The sequence below is a fragment of the Castor canadensis genome, chromosome 9, assembly GCF_047511655.1.
Source record: "Castor canadensis chromosome 9, mCasCan1.hap1v2, whole genome shotgun sequence".
Lineage (NCBI taxonomy): Eukaryota > Metazoa > Chordata > Mammalia > Rodentia > Castoridae > Castor > Castor canadensis.
Window position 1 is genome coordinate 42877728 of NC_133394.1, and position 14266 is coordinate 42891993.

Here is a 14266-nt window from a genome sequence, read left to right on the forward strand (position 1 = left end):
TCATTGTATGTTCTATGGGTTGATAAATGCATAATGACATGTATCCACCGCTGCAGCACCACACACAGAAATTTCATTTCCTTAAAGGTTCCTGTGCTTTACCTATTCATCCCTGCCTCCCCACCTGAAACTCTAGTAACCACTGACCTTTTTAGACTCCATCATTTTGCTGTTTTCAGAGTGTGTTATAGTTGGATTCATATACTATGTAGCTTTTCAAGCAGACATCTTTTACTAAGCAATATACATTTGTGGTTCCTCAAAATCTTTTCATGAATTGATTCCCTTCCTTTCCTTCCTTCTTTCCTTCCTTCCTTCCTTCCTAACTTTTCAACTCTTGGTAAATACCAAGAAGCATATTTGCCCTTTTTTTCAATAGGACTTTTACATCTGGTTATTAAATTTAATAAATTTAAATTTTCTCCACATAGCTAACTCCTATGCCTGTGCTTCTCCCAATTTTCTTTCCGTTTATTACTGCTTTAAATTCTGCCACAAATGAGTCACATAGAATTTCAGACACAAGCTATTTTCTTTCTAAAAAACAATGCTTTCAGCTCGTTTGCAGGCGCTTCCCTGGTACACTGATATTCATAGTCAGAGTGGCCCAGATCTAAGCTGTTCATGGTAAGCGCTAAAAGCCATTTTTTTCCAAAACAGGCTGCCTTGTCATTTCTGGTTCCTGCCATCATAACCACATCTGCAATGTTGTGGGTGTGCTATCACAGCCTGTTCATTCGAATCTGTGACACTGGTTAAGAAGGAGAGAGTCACGACTTCAGAGCTCCTGTCCTTCACAAGTGTGTGTAAACTTGGGAAAATCCCTCAGCCTTTCTGATTTTCAGTGTTCTTGTGGGTGAAACAGGGATAGGATATTTATTCTCCTGGCAAGGTGGAGTTGAAGATTACAGGTGATGTGAACCAAACACCTGCTTCCCATATGCCTGGCACATAGGAGGCAATCTGCTGATGGAGTCATGGTAGCTGTGGTCAATCAGAGCTGCTCATTCTCCAGCACCTGGGAGAATGAAGTGCTTCGCATTTGGGCACACACAATTATAGCTCCCAGTAGCTTCCCTTCTCCTGGCTGTTGTTGCCTCTCACAATGAAAAGCATTCAGAACTGTATCTTTGCCATTTATGTTTAACTCTCTTACACAGTTGGAGACCCATCCAACGGTGTCTCCTCAGCATCTAAGAATCTAATCCCTAAGCAATTATATTCTTTGTCCTGTTCCTCAACTGTTGTCGCCATGGACTTCCTCCTTCTCCAGGCCCATCAAGGCTTCCTAATTATTGCATGAAACACAAGTGAATATTACTCAATTATTTCACTGCATGTCTCAGCCCACAGAGTTCAGTGCAGTCCCTTTCTTTCTCAACACCCCCAGAATACTTGGTGACTCGCCATGTACTAGCTCACAGTCATCTATTAACAACCAACTTCAACAAGTTCTTGAAGTTAGGACTATTACTTTTGTGTGTGTGTGTGTGTGTGTGTGTGTGTGTGTGTGTTTTGTGGCGGATGAGTTGAGAAAGAGACTCACTGTGTAGCTTAGATTGGCCTGGAACTCATGATCTTCCTGCTTCAGCCTCCCAAGTGCTGGGACTAACAGCGTGGGCCATCACTCCTAGTTTGACTTCTGTTTCTTGTACCTCATACAGTTCCCGCTAACATGTAGCTGCTTAATTGATGGATTAAGCAGTTTCTTTTGACTCAATTCTAAAAACTAAAATATATTTGGCATCCTAAACCCATAAATTTATGATGATCTTTTTGTCAACTTGATAAGGAAGGTGTTTCTTTGCCCAGGGAAGATTCAATTTTATCTAGAAGTAGTAATATGGACTTAATAAATATCTTGGAAATCTTTTGTAGTTGGGCAACTAAGTTCTATGACTTTACTACTTGGGCAACTATAGATGACCTGTGAATTAGCTGGACTTATCTATGACATTACCTACTATATCCCTATCAACTCCTACGGAAATGTCATTCTGCTCAACATTAATGGCAATAGGTGATGTGTAATTGGGAAAGTAAACTTTTCTATGACCAAAAATAACATGACAGCTTCCACATCCAAATAGAATATACTTGTGGATTATTTCATATTTGTGTTCCTATCACTCTCTCCATTCCTCTCTGTTGATACACTGGACTGTGTTCCAAACCCCTTCGATTGCTGTCATCTGTGACATTGGCAGTGTATTTTGTTGAAGGGGAAGCTTATTAATAAGGTTAGTAACTTGAATAGTCAGTGAAGGTTATTTGTAGGACACTCATTCTGAGTCTTGAGTCTGCTTGAGTCCATACTGCAATGGAATATTCCGTATATCCATCCACATGACTTGTTGGGTCTGTTTCTCCTTACACAGGGTCAGAGCTGCTTGGCTGAGGTTGAATGACACTGGAGAAATCATGACTTAACTGTTTGTCTTTGAGAAATAATTAGGACACAATTAAATCCAAGCACAGGGCCTAGAGTGGTTCTGTTCTCTTTTACAGTGGGTATCTACTAGTTGGCTGTTACTTTTATAATTATTGCTTTATCTACATTTTGACTAGCACTTGGACCACTATCTTGAGGCAGTCTGTTTTCTAAGATGGAGTAAACCAGCAGAAAATGCCATTGTTTATCAAATGTGGTATAAACGCATTGCCTGAGCTGGATAGTCTTAAGTCCTGAGGCTGCTCTAAGTGAATGGTAAAGGAGACAGCCATTGGACAGTCAAAGCTTGATTTTCTGTCACTGAGATATGAAAAGATGGCGTGATTTATCTGAGGAGGAATTGCGCTCAGCAGTGCTGGGTTTCCAACGCTTGCTGGCTTTTGCACTCTTAACTTATTTTTTCCAACATGACTCTATAATAACAGTCCACTCCTTTCCCTGCACTCCTGCCCCCTCACGATGTTTTATCATGCACATGCTGAAAGAAAAAGTATCTGTGCATACAGTATCTCTTCATTTGGCTTCAGGGATTTCCCTTTGCTTTGGAAAGAATAATCTTTCAAATTCCGCTATAAAATATACAGGAGGAAGAAAAAAGATGAAGCTCCAGGAATGTGTGCTGGTGTTGACATTTCATTCAAATAATGAGCTGAAAGTGAATTATCTTCGGTGTTGTTCACGGGAATGATCAATTATTACAGATCTGAGTTATCAACGGTGTGGTTCAGCATTGATTTATATGGTTTAATTGTGTCTCCATCCTTCAAGATATTAAAACAGCCAAAATTCAGCAGGTACGTCCAAGACACCATTAGCTCGTCCACAGCCCTCTAATTGCTCTTTCTCTGGTCTGCATGGAATATTTATGGTGAGTCGCAGTTATCTCTTCTCTGGCAGCTGGCCCTGCCTTCCTGTCCAGTAGAATTGCCCACATTCACATTTGCAAACAGAGGCTCACTCAAGTGTCACTAAAGCAGAGGAGGTGGAGCCAAAAGAGCTTTAAAAAGGAAAGGGGAGTCGTTCTATTTTTCAAAAACGAGAAACTGTGTTTGCGGAGGAATCATATCTGCATCCTTCTTCAGCTTCATCCTAGGTTCGTGGGTAGAACTTTCCCTCAAATCTTTCCTTTCTTTCTTTTTTTTTTTTCCTCTCTAAGCCTTTGCCTGGCTGTGCCTGTCACAGCCAAGTCAGTCAGCCTTAGGTTTCCGAAGTCTGTGAAATTTGTCATAAGGGTGTCAGGTATTTCTAACTGGCTTCCAAAAACAACTTAGATACTAAGAAATCATTCCTGGAGGATTTTCAGGCTGCATTTGGAGACTCTCTCTGGAGGTGAAGAAGGAGCTGGAGGATAGCAACAAAACAGCAAAATAAAAGATGCCCCAGGGCCAAAGGCTGACCAGAGTGGACCTGTTGGGGCTCAGACAGACTCACTTTGCCTGGGCGCCACTTGAGCAAAATCAAGTTACTTTCTATTGAAGGCTTAGGCCATCAAGATTATGCGTCTCTCACTCATCCTTCTGTTGCCAGTAGTTGTTAAATTTAGTTTTGTTAGTGTCTTAGCACAGCAGCACCGGAACTGTCCTGAAGGTCCTCTTGGGAGAGAGGAGACTTTCACTTGTGTGGGTAAGTAATCCCATTAAGAGGAATTCACTGGCTTGGGGCACTGCCCAAAGGTACCTGTTCATTTCCATTTGTTTACTTGGCTGGGTTTGGGGTTTCTTTTTTTTCTCTTCTGGTTTGTCTTTGGGTGTGTATATTTGCTTAATTTTTCTTTATTTCCTTACTGGTTACTAGAGCTAATCTGTTACTGACTATAAAATTTCATGGTTCTAAACTATTCTTTAGGGTGTGAGTGAATAGGCCCTTTTTAAACTAGTTGACCATTTCTTTTCATGCAAACATCAGTCTTTATGTTGGAAGCTGGGGGAAACATATGGTGGTGGTTGTTGCTTTTGAAACTGTCTCTATTTAAACTATAAGAAAAGAAGGCCTTCCTTTGCACAACTTTGTGTAAGAATTGAGAAGTTTCTATAAATCAGTAAAAAATGGGATGGGAACTGTGAGCAAAGGTGATTCTAACATTGTGAAAATTAACCAGAAGGTCAAGTTCAGCCTCCTCCTGTAGCTCCCTGCTGTCGCTGCTTCTGAAGTTCAGCTTCCTCCCATTGCTCCCTGCTGTCACTGCTGTGAACACATAGCTCCAAGTGTTCTTAGGAACAGGTGCATTGTAACTTTGAGAACTGCTGAGAAATGGCAATGAGTAAATAACCCACAGCTTCTTTCACATTAAATGGATTTTTAATGAGGAGACAGTTCTGCCTAAGACTCACTAAACTCAAGAGACAGTTCTGCCTAAGACTCTTACCTGAAAAACATTCTTCCTCTCACTGTTGACCTGCTCCTTTACTCCATGGGCAGGTCTCCAACCTGCTGATCAGGCAAGGCAGCCACTTCTATCTATTCAAGGTACACATTGCCTGGCCTTCCTTTCTTTTCATCTTGCCCTGTTGAGATAGGGTCTGGCTTCCAAAAAGAGGTAGATCAAGGAAAACACAGTAAAGTTTCTAGAAAAGAAACTTCAAGAAGACAGCACAGAAAAGTGGGAGTAAGAAAAACAGAACTGGGCCAAACTGCCAGAGGTTGACTGCTTTCTTGGCTTGTTCATTGGGGAAGTTACACAGGAGGAAATAAAATGGTGTTGCTAAGAGTCCCAGGAACTGTCACCAGGCAGGTGAGCAGGACCCTGGGACACTTGGGGGAAGGGGTAAGCACTAATTATCTCTCTGTCCCCAGCACCTACAATATCTCTACTTCCAGAGTGTATACTCTGTAAATTCTTGCTGATCAGCTAATCACAGTCCCCGAGAATAATATCAGAAAGGGGGCAGCAAAGACAAAAATGACCCTATAGACCTCTTAGCTGTTGAGGTAGAAGTAAAAGCTTGTGGACATAATAATCTCAAGTAGACTAGATCATCTCTGGGATGGGAGAAGTTTCCCTGGAGAGGATGGCAAATGAGCAGAGACAAGCATTGCCATCCATGTGGGATGTAAGGGATCATGGTGGGAGCCAGTCGGATGACCAGTGACTAGGAAAGAACCCAGACTGCTGAAGCAGAACCCAAGAAAGGGAAGAAATTGCAGAAGTAAATGTTTCTACCCAGCTCTAGGGTCTCAGGGAATAGCATGATTAACTCAGGTGTAGGTCTGGCATTCCTCATCTGTTGTAGGCCCAGAGGTGCCTTTGCTGTGGGAGGTTGCACCAGCACAACATAAAGCTCAGAGCAGAGCTGACAATTAGGGAGACGGTGTTATAGAGGGGAAGACCCACAGGTTTCAGAAGCAAAAAACCTCATTTCAAATGCATGTTACCTTCTTAAGAGTTGAGATGCCTTAGAATATCACTGGAAAATGATACCAGTGATGTCTGTCAGGATAATTGTGGGGCTGGCATGAGATAATGTGAAACTAGCATGTCCTCTTGGACTCTGTGTCTTGGCTAAGTTTCTTTGATCAAGTCATACCACGAGGTACCTTATTTTGAACAGTGAAGTCACAGGGCATCCACTCCACAGAGTGTGGAATGTCTGGATGTCACTTTGTGACTCTGCCTCTTTGCAAGTCACTCTTTTAAACTCCCTGCTTTACACCCTGTATCTTATGTTAGTTGATAACTGCCTAGGTCACACCCTGTTACCCCTGCATTTCAGAGAATAGTATTTCTTTCTTCTCTCTAAATAGATACGGCGGTATCATTTATTTTTCCCCTCATTTAAACTCTACCTGCCCAATTTCTTGCCCCTGGCATTGAGACAGACCACCTTTTGGCCAACTTAACTGAATAAGAATTATGCTTTGACGTCTAACAAGACCTAGGTAACATGATGGCCCCTGTTCACATGACTGTTGACCAGATACACCAAGTGATAGCAACATGGAATTGGACTTCCTTTCAGTTCCCCATCCACCTGGATTTAAAGCAAGCATTCTCTTGGCTTTTATTTAAGCTAAGGTAGATGAAGACAGCAAGTGGCTGTGGCTTCTGAACTTTCTAGCCTATTTGCCTTGGAGAACAAATGTCAGTGGAAAAGGGAAGTGTTCCTGTCTGGCATCCTTACCTGTATTATTTACATAAATGTTCTTGGTAAATGAAGCTGAGAAGAACACAGGCTCCTAGAGCTGGCTGTGGAAAGGACCCTGTGTAGCACAAAGTTAGCCAACAGAAGACATCGGTTCTATCAGTAAGCAGTGAATTGCTGACTTTGGCACCAGCTTAAACTTGGTCAGTTTCCCAGTCAAGTGCACAGCAGAGTAATTCCTAGATCTGAATCTTGTTGTTTTCAGCTAAAGTTATATAAAAGTTTTTAAAAAATCTAACTGAAGAGAAATTGCAGAATGATCTTTTTTGCACACCATGTGACTGAAACTATCCCCCGAATCTCTAGTGATTTTTAGTCTTTGAGAGGGTTAGTGGAAAAGAGGATAAATTTTGGAGACACACTACCTACCTGGTCCAAATCACAGCCTCACTGTTTGTGAATGGTGTATCTCACTTTCCCTACTGTCAAATAAAGCTAATTACACCTTCCTCCTGGGATTATTGTCAGTATTGTATCAATGCGTCCATTGTCAATGTGACTGCTTACTGGAGTCATTGAAGGAAAGAATGTATTTTAAATTTTATTTCCACTTTTGAATTAGAATACATGAATAATTAAGGTGGATTTTATTATAATAATTTCATACATGTGTATAGCATACTTTGAATAAGTTCACCCTCTCTGTGGTATCTCCACATTCCCCTTCTTCCTCCTTTTTTAAAGCAGTGTTTGGTGAGTGTCATTATGCTGTCTTCATGTGTATAAATGTAGCCTACTTCCATCCTCTTCATTCCTCAATATTTTTCCCAGAGGAATGTATTTTCTTTCAAGGAATTCCTAAAGCTTTCTCGAAGAAGTTTCATATTCCATGAAACAGTTTAGTGTTAGTTTTTACACCTAATTTGAGTAGACCTGGAGCTAAAGAACATGTTAGTTTTATGTTATAGCTTTTTATTTTGGGGCTGTGGCTTTGAATTCAGGGCCTCACACTTGCTTGCGAGGCAGGTGTTCTACCCTTGAGCCATACCTCCAGCATAAGTTACAGTTTTTAATGCTATAATTATAATTAACTTTAAGAAAGAATTAAGGTTGGTTGTGGTGGTACAAACCTGTCATCCCAGAACTTGGGAGGCTGATCTTATGTAGTAAGATCTCATCTCAAAAAAAAAAGAAAAAGAAAAAGAAAATGTCCATACTGTTACCAGAATGCTAATACTACTCACCATAAAGAAAGTATTAGTGGATGAACTAAGAATGCAGGTACATTTTGTAGGCATTTGCTGTTGTTCTGTTTTTTGAAACAGGGTCCTGCTGTTTAACCCAGGCTGACCTCACACTCACATGGATCTTTCTGCCTCTGCCTCTTAAGTGTGGGATTACAGGTGTGCACCACCATGGCAGTCACAGAGAGTCTTGCTCAGAACTGAGGTGGTTTTCTACATCACTACTGCAGTCTCAGAACAGCTGGGGCTGTTCTATTTGCTGAGGCCCACAACAAAAGGGTGACTGAGAGCCAGGCCTGGAAGGATGAATAACATTTTTACCAGGTGTAGAAGAAGAAAAACTGAATCAGAAGGATCTTTCATTTTCTGAAGGTTCTAGCTGTAATCGAAATGCGTCTCGTTTGTTTTCTATGGTCCCTGTCATTACCAAGGGCAATTGTGGAATGATGTATGCAAACATGTCTTTCTCTAGGAGTTTTTCTATTCCTGAACATTGTCTTTTAGAGCTTTCTTCTCAATTCTGAGAATTAGCAAGTATGTGGGAACCTCAGTTACCTTAGCCAAACACAGGACAAGACCTTCTACTCTCATCACTTCTTGACCTTCTTTCTAAGCTTGGAGTTTGAATTGGTACATTTGCCTGCTTCCATGTCTAACCTTAATTTTCTGATCCTCTTAAGCTGGCCATGTGTGCGCCTGTCTCTCAATGACTGGGTTTTCCAAACATTTCATAGGATTCTTAGCAGTTGGAATTTGTGTGCACGGGAAGGCATTTGAGATACAGTCAGTTACTGTGACCATGATTCGAGGTATCCCCTGATTTCTTTGCAGGGTCCCTTCCCAGGGATAGGCTAGAAAGGACTTTTCATAGAAAAGCACCCATCTCTTTCCCCCTTTTCAGAGCAGCCTGTCTGAGTGCTTGCACAGCCTGTGTGTTGTCGGTAGACAATGAGCTGGTTCTTCCTGGGAGTATATGGCTGCTAGAATACAGAGTCAGAAAGCATCATGGCAGTTCCCTTGAATTTCAGCATGGGATGTGTCAGTTGAGGAATAGTGTTTTATCTCGTTCATTTCAGTACTTTGCCGGTTAAAAATTTAGAACCTTAAAGATAGTTCTTTCTTCTTCCATAGACTCCATCCTTATAAAAACAGGACAAAGATGAAAGATCAATTAAACTCACTATTGTTATAAATCTATGCCTGCTGACCCCAATCCTGTTTATGTAAGCCCCTTCCCTTATGAGAACTAATAATATACCAAGACCTCCTAGTATTTTTCCTTCCTTCTGAAGCACACATTATTATTTACTATAAGATTACCAAATAGAAGCAATTAGCCTCTCTTTGATGTGCAGGGAAATTGCAAAGTGTACTGTCCATTAATGTTAATTTACCAAGGATTGGAAATGTGTATCTTTTAGAGTCAAACAATATTGTTTAGAATTTTAAGTATTCTAAGTGGATCAAAAGCTTTATTATATTTTGGAAAACAAATTTGAAGAACCTCCTGTAACATTTATATCACTTTATTATCCTAATGAACCGTGGTAAAGATTTCAGGTAAGAGTTAAAAATAGGGTATGTGAAAAAATTGCCATCTAGAATCTCCATGCCAGCAGGATGCTAAGTGACTCCATGCATGGGTATCCACTTTAACATATGCTATGTTGACACATGAAGTTGCCAGGTTTTATTATTTTCAAGAGACAGAATGAAATGCTTTTTTTTTTTGGCAGTACTGAGGTTTGAACTCAGGGCCTCATGCTTACTAGGCAGGCCCTCTACCACTTGAGCCACTCCACCAGGCCTTTTTTGTGTTGGGTATTTTCAAGATAGAGAATTGCGAACTATTTATCCAGGCTGGCATCAAGCTGTGATCCTCCTGATCTCTGCCTCCTGAGTAGTTAGGATTACAGGTATGAGCCACCGGTATCTGACAGAAATGCCATTTTGAAACACAAGCTACATCTTAAGGAGAGTGAAAAAATTAGTTAGCATTTGTTGCCCTTAATGCAGAGAAACTAAAGCAGATACCTTAAAAGCAACTGAGACCAATAGGAAAAGGGGACCAGGAACTAGAGAAAAGGTGAGATCAAAAGAATTAACCTAGAAGGTAACACACACGCACAGGAAATTAATGTGAGTCAATGCCCTGTATAGCTATCCTTATCTCAACCAGCAAAAACCCTTGTTCCTTCCTATTATGGCTTAGACTCCCTCTACAACAAAATTAGAAATAAGGGCAAAATAGTTTCTGCTGGGTATTGAGGGAGGTGGGGGGGAGAGGGAGGGGGTGGAGTGGGTGGTAAGGGAGGGGGTAGGGGCAGGGGGGAGAAATGACCCAAGCCTTGTATGCACATATGAATAATAAAAAAAAAAAAAAGGAGAATGAATTGTGGTTGGTGCATTGCAGAAGTGGATTGGTGTTGCCCAAGAAAAATGGAGCAGTTTTGGTTAAGTGGTTGTAGTGTCACACCTTCTCGTGGCCTTACATTACATCACTCTTGTCTAGCATGTCATGTTAGGTGTCAGCTTTGAAATTAGTAAGATCTAGTACCTACCTCATAGGATTGTTATGAAGACTAAATAAATGATGTCAAATGCTTAGAAGCTTGCCTGATACGTAGTGAGTCCCCAGTAATATTGGCTATTAATCAAATGCCAGGCTGATCCATATAAGAAGCACCTTTGCTTTGTGTAATTTTTCTAAAACCTGTTTCTTGAAGTTTTTAAAGATGCTTAGAGAATCAGAAGTTGGTTTCCTGGGATGAGCCAGACCTAGTGATCATCTTACCCATGATGTACTCTCTGATGTGTTATTGTCCTCGATGGCAAAGTATGGCCAAAATCCCTATGAATTATTTTTTCTAAACAACTCTTCTTCCTGTCTGTCAGTTAACAGTTGTATATACAACTAGGGGCCAGAACTTAGCATTAGAGTCAGGAAACATAGACTTTAATATTTTTAACTTTTCTTTTTTATTATCATATTATTGTTGTACCGGAGGTACATTGTGACATTTACAAAAGTGCTTATGATATATCATAGTGAATCACCCCCTCCATCATTCTCCTTTATTCCCCTCCCTCATTCTTGGAATAGTTTCAACAGGTCTCATTTTTCCATTTTCATACATGAGAACATAATATGGCCATCACATTCATCTTCCCACACCCTTTCTTTATATCCTCCCCCCTCCAACTGGTACCAACCCCAGACAGGCCCTGTTTTACCTTCCTGTCCTCCCTGTTCTTGGGGAAAAAAAAGACATTTTGTTTGTTCAAGAGACCTCTACAAAGAGTTTCATTGTGATATTTCCAAGTATATATGTATTGTTTCTGAATTGGTTCATCTCCCCCAATTTTCCCCTTTCTACCTTATTCCCTTTGTTATAGTGACTTCAATAGGTTTAAAAATTCTATAGTCATTATACAGAAAGTTCATCAACCATAATTCACTTTCTTAATTTCCTTCTTAAATTTTCTTTTGTTTTTGTTTTTCATCTGGGAACTTTCAGCATGTAGTACATATCTATAGGCAAATACATGCAATTTGAGGAACATTATTTAAAGGAAGTAAAAAGAGAAAGTAATTGTGCTCATTTCAAGTAGGACCAATATCCAATTTTTTACCCCCAATAAGTATTTTACAGATTTAATCTGACTAATTTCTAAGACTTCTTTCAGAATATTTAATGTTTAATGTCACTTGGGAGAAGTTGTTTGTTTTAGGTTATTTTTTTATTTCCCTTAGTAAAGCTGCTAGTGGCACAATATTGATTTGATATTTGAAGTTTACAGAAGCAGAGAAAAGGAAACATGTCACAGGCAGTAGAGGTTAAGAACATTTATCTAGGAATTTACTGCAAGCTATAGCCTCATTATAAAGTGCCACAAACATTCCAACTACTGAATTCCATGATGCAGGCAGGGTAGAAACTGAGTTGATGAATGTGAAATTAGAAAGGCCCTTTAAGATATTCCAGCCCACTACCTCCTGCTAGAGAGGAGAGGCTGAGATCTGGACAGAGAAATAACCATCAGGGTCCCATGACTCGGGACACCCTGGTCTCTTAGTCTACAAAATTACTATGTACGTGACACCGTCTGAGATGGGTTGTTGAAAGTCTACAGTATAATGATTTCACTGGTTCTTCCTACCAAAAAGTAGTCATAATTCTAAGTTGGCTTAAGGAAAATTTCTTAATATATCTAGTTCTCTTGAGTTGAAAGCACTTTGAAAAAAGCATTTTGAACATGGGACTGACATTTCCTTTTGTGTAGATTACACCAGCAGATTAATTCAAATTAAGTCAGAAAGGATTTATTCAACATTAACTCTTGCTTGGGTTGAGGATGGTGACATCACTGACCCATTCACAGGGGGTCCTGAGGAAATGGTGGACTCCACTGTGCAAGGGGCCAGAGAGGTAGTTCACCTGTTAACTGGTGATATTATTTGGTTTCCTTCCTTCCTTCCTTCCTTCCTTCTTCCCTCTGTCCATCCCTCCCTCCCTCTTCCTCCTCTCCCCTTCGCTCCCCTCCCCTTTCCCTCCCTTTCTTTTCATTCTTTTTTTGTTGTTTATTTTGTTTTTGAGACAGGGTTTTGCTATGTAGTTCAGCCTGGCTTTGAACTCAGGATCCTCCTGTCTCAGCTTCCAGAGTGCTAGGATTTCTGGCATGTACTAGAATGGCTGGCTTTATTTTTATTTGTTTATTGAGTTTTTGAAGCAGAGTCATGCTATGTTGCCCAGGCCGGTCATGAACTCATGGCTCAAGTTGTTCTCCCACTTCAGCCTCTTGAGTAGCTGAAACTACAGAGTATACTATGATGTCCAACTTATTATTTGCTTTTCTTAAATTTAACTCTTACAAAATTCAACAAAGAAACTAAAGATTGTAGACAATACTCGTATTGCAAACCCAAGAAAATAACCAGGGAAGGGCAGCCTTCTCACTTTTCTCAGACCTAGAATGAACTCTTTCATGTTGTGTCAAAGCAAGGGAACTCTCTTTAGCTTTGGCCAAATAATAAGGTGAAAGAAGAGAAATTGATAAGAAGACAGCCTGAAAAATGGGCTTACCCTTGCTATTTTTAGTGATGAACCTCATAAAAAGTGTAAAATATGCCTTGAAACAATTAATGGTATTCGGTAGCCTTAGGACGAAGAAGAAATTTAAAAATGTTTATCCAGAATCAAGAGATACTCTTTATAATTTTTACCACTGTGTTCAAAGTTCTGCTGTTTAAGACCACATATACTAAGTTGCTGATAAGAAGTCAGAGGCTCCTTTGAAGTTTCCTACATCACAGCAAAAGATAATAGCCTCGTGTTCTGGGTGAAGCATTTGTTCCTCCTGCTTCCTGCAGTGATAAAATATCACCAAAACCACATGACAACACTTAATGATGTGTCCCTTTGTCCTCAGAGAAGGCTAGAAACTGCACAGAAATGTCACTGAAGATTTTACTAAGTACTAGAAAAATTATATAGTGGAGGGAAAGTAAGGGTGTTTCTAATTACCTCAGCTTATCAAATCTTCTAGAAACTAACAGGCAACATTTATGGAGAACTCGCTATGCATCAGGGAAGATTCTAAGCATTTTATGTTAATTAATTTGTTCATTCTTCATAACAACTCCATCTTATTTTTGGACATGAAGAAACGAAGGCACAGAGAAATGAAATAAGGAGATGAAGGTCACACAGTTGACAATATGGGAACCAGTAGGGATGCCATTAGTTTTCTGTCTCCAAGGCCGGTAATCTCAGCCACACTTTGTATATACCACGGTTTCAATGAGGATGTGCACAGAGAACTATTGTTCTTTTTCATGAGTCAGTTGAAGAATAAATGCATCAGAGAAGAGATGTTCTCAGCAAAAATTCTCAGAAGTCAGAAATGACTTCTTTACATGTTAAAATGTGTTTTATGAGGAAAATGTAGCATAAGTGTAGCCAGTGGCAGTGGACCCACTGCGTTTGTGAGAACATCAAGAAAAAATGTCCTCGGAGATTGTTCAGGGCTGAGGTTCAGCTCATTGTAGCTTCACAGGATGGCTGTGAAGCAAAGATGTTGAAAGTGGAGTTGCATGAAGTCTTGGCTATGGGGAGTGGATTATGAGAAGCCAATGAGAACGTGACATAAGCACAGCTGTGCTCAATGATCTACAGGCTGAGTTTGGCATGGCCCCAGCCACAGAAGAGAGGAGAAGGCAAAATGCAGCACAGCTACTTTTCTTAAGTTGTTTATGTTCATAGAAGTAGGAGCGCAGGTTTCTTCTATTACGGTGTCACACCCCTCCCCAAGATCTGTTGCTCCACCTCCTTGTTTACCACTGTATGTAAAAGACTCACTGAAGGAGGACTAAAAGGTTTTTTGATGGGGATTTTTGATTGGCTGCTGCTTCCAGTGATGTTTCTGTCTCCAGCAGAGCAGCTTTCTGTGTGAGAAGTTTATACACAGGCTTTAGAAAAGCTGAGCTAAAG

General features: G+C 40.3%; 1 protein-coding gene across 5 annotated transcripts in view; it reads left to right on the top strand.

Moving 5' to 3' along the window:
* The first annotated feature begins 3489 nt into the window (after nucleotides 1-3489).
* Egf (epidermal growth factor) overlaps nucleotides 3490-14266 on the top strand; it is a 91935-nt gene continuing 81158 nt past the window's right edge. For 4 of the 5 annotated variants that reach the window (XM_074041531.1, XM_074041532.1, XM_074041533.1 and 1 more), the window contains exon 1: nucleotides 3490-4075. In XM_074041531.1, the coding sequence (XP_073897632.1) occupies nucleotides 3949-4075 (127 nt within the window). In that variant the 5' untranslated portion in view covers nucleotides 3490-3948. The remainder of the gene's footprint in view (nucleotides 4076-14266) is intronic. The other variant, XM_074041534.1, reaches the window with a different exon arrangement.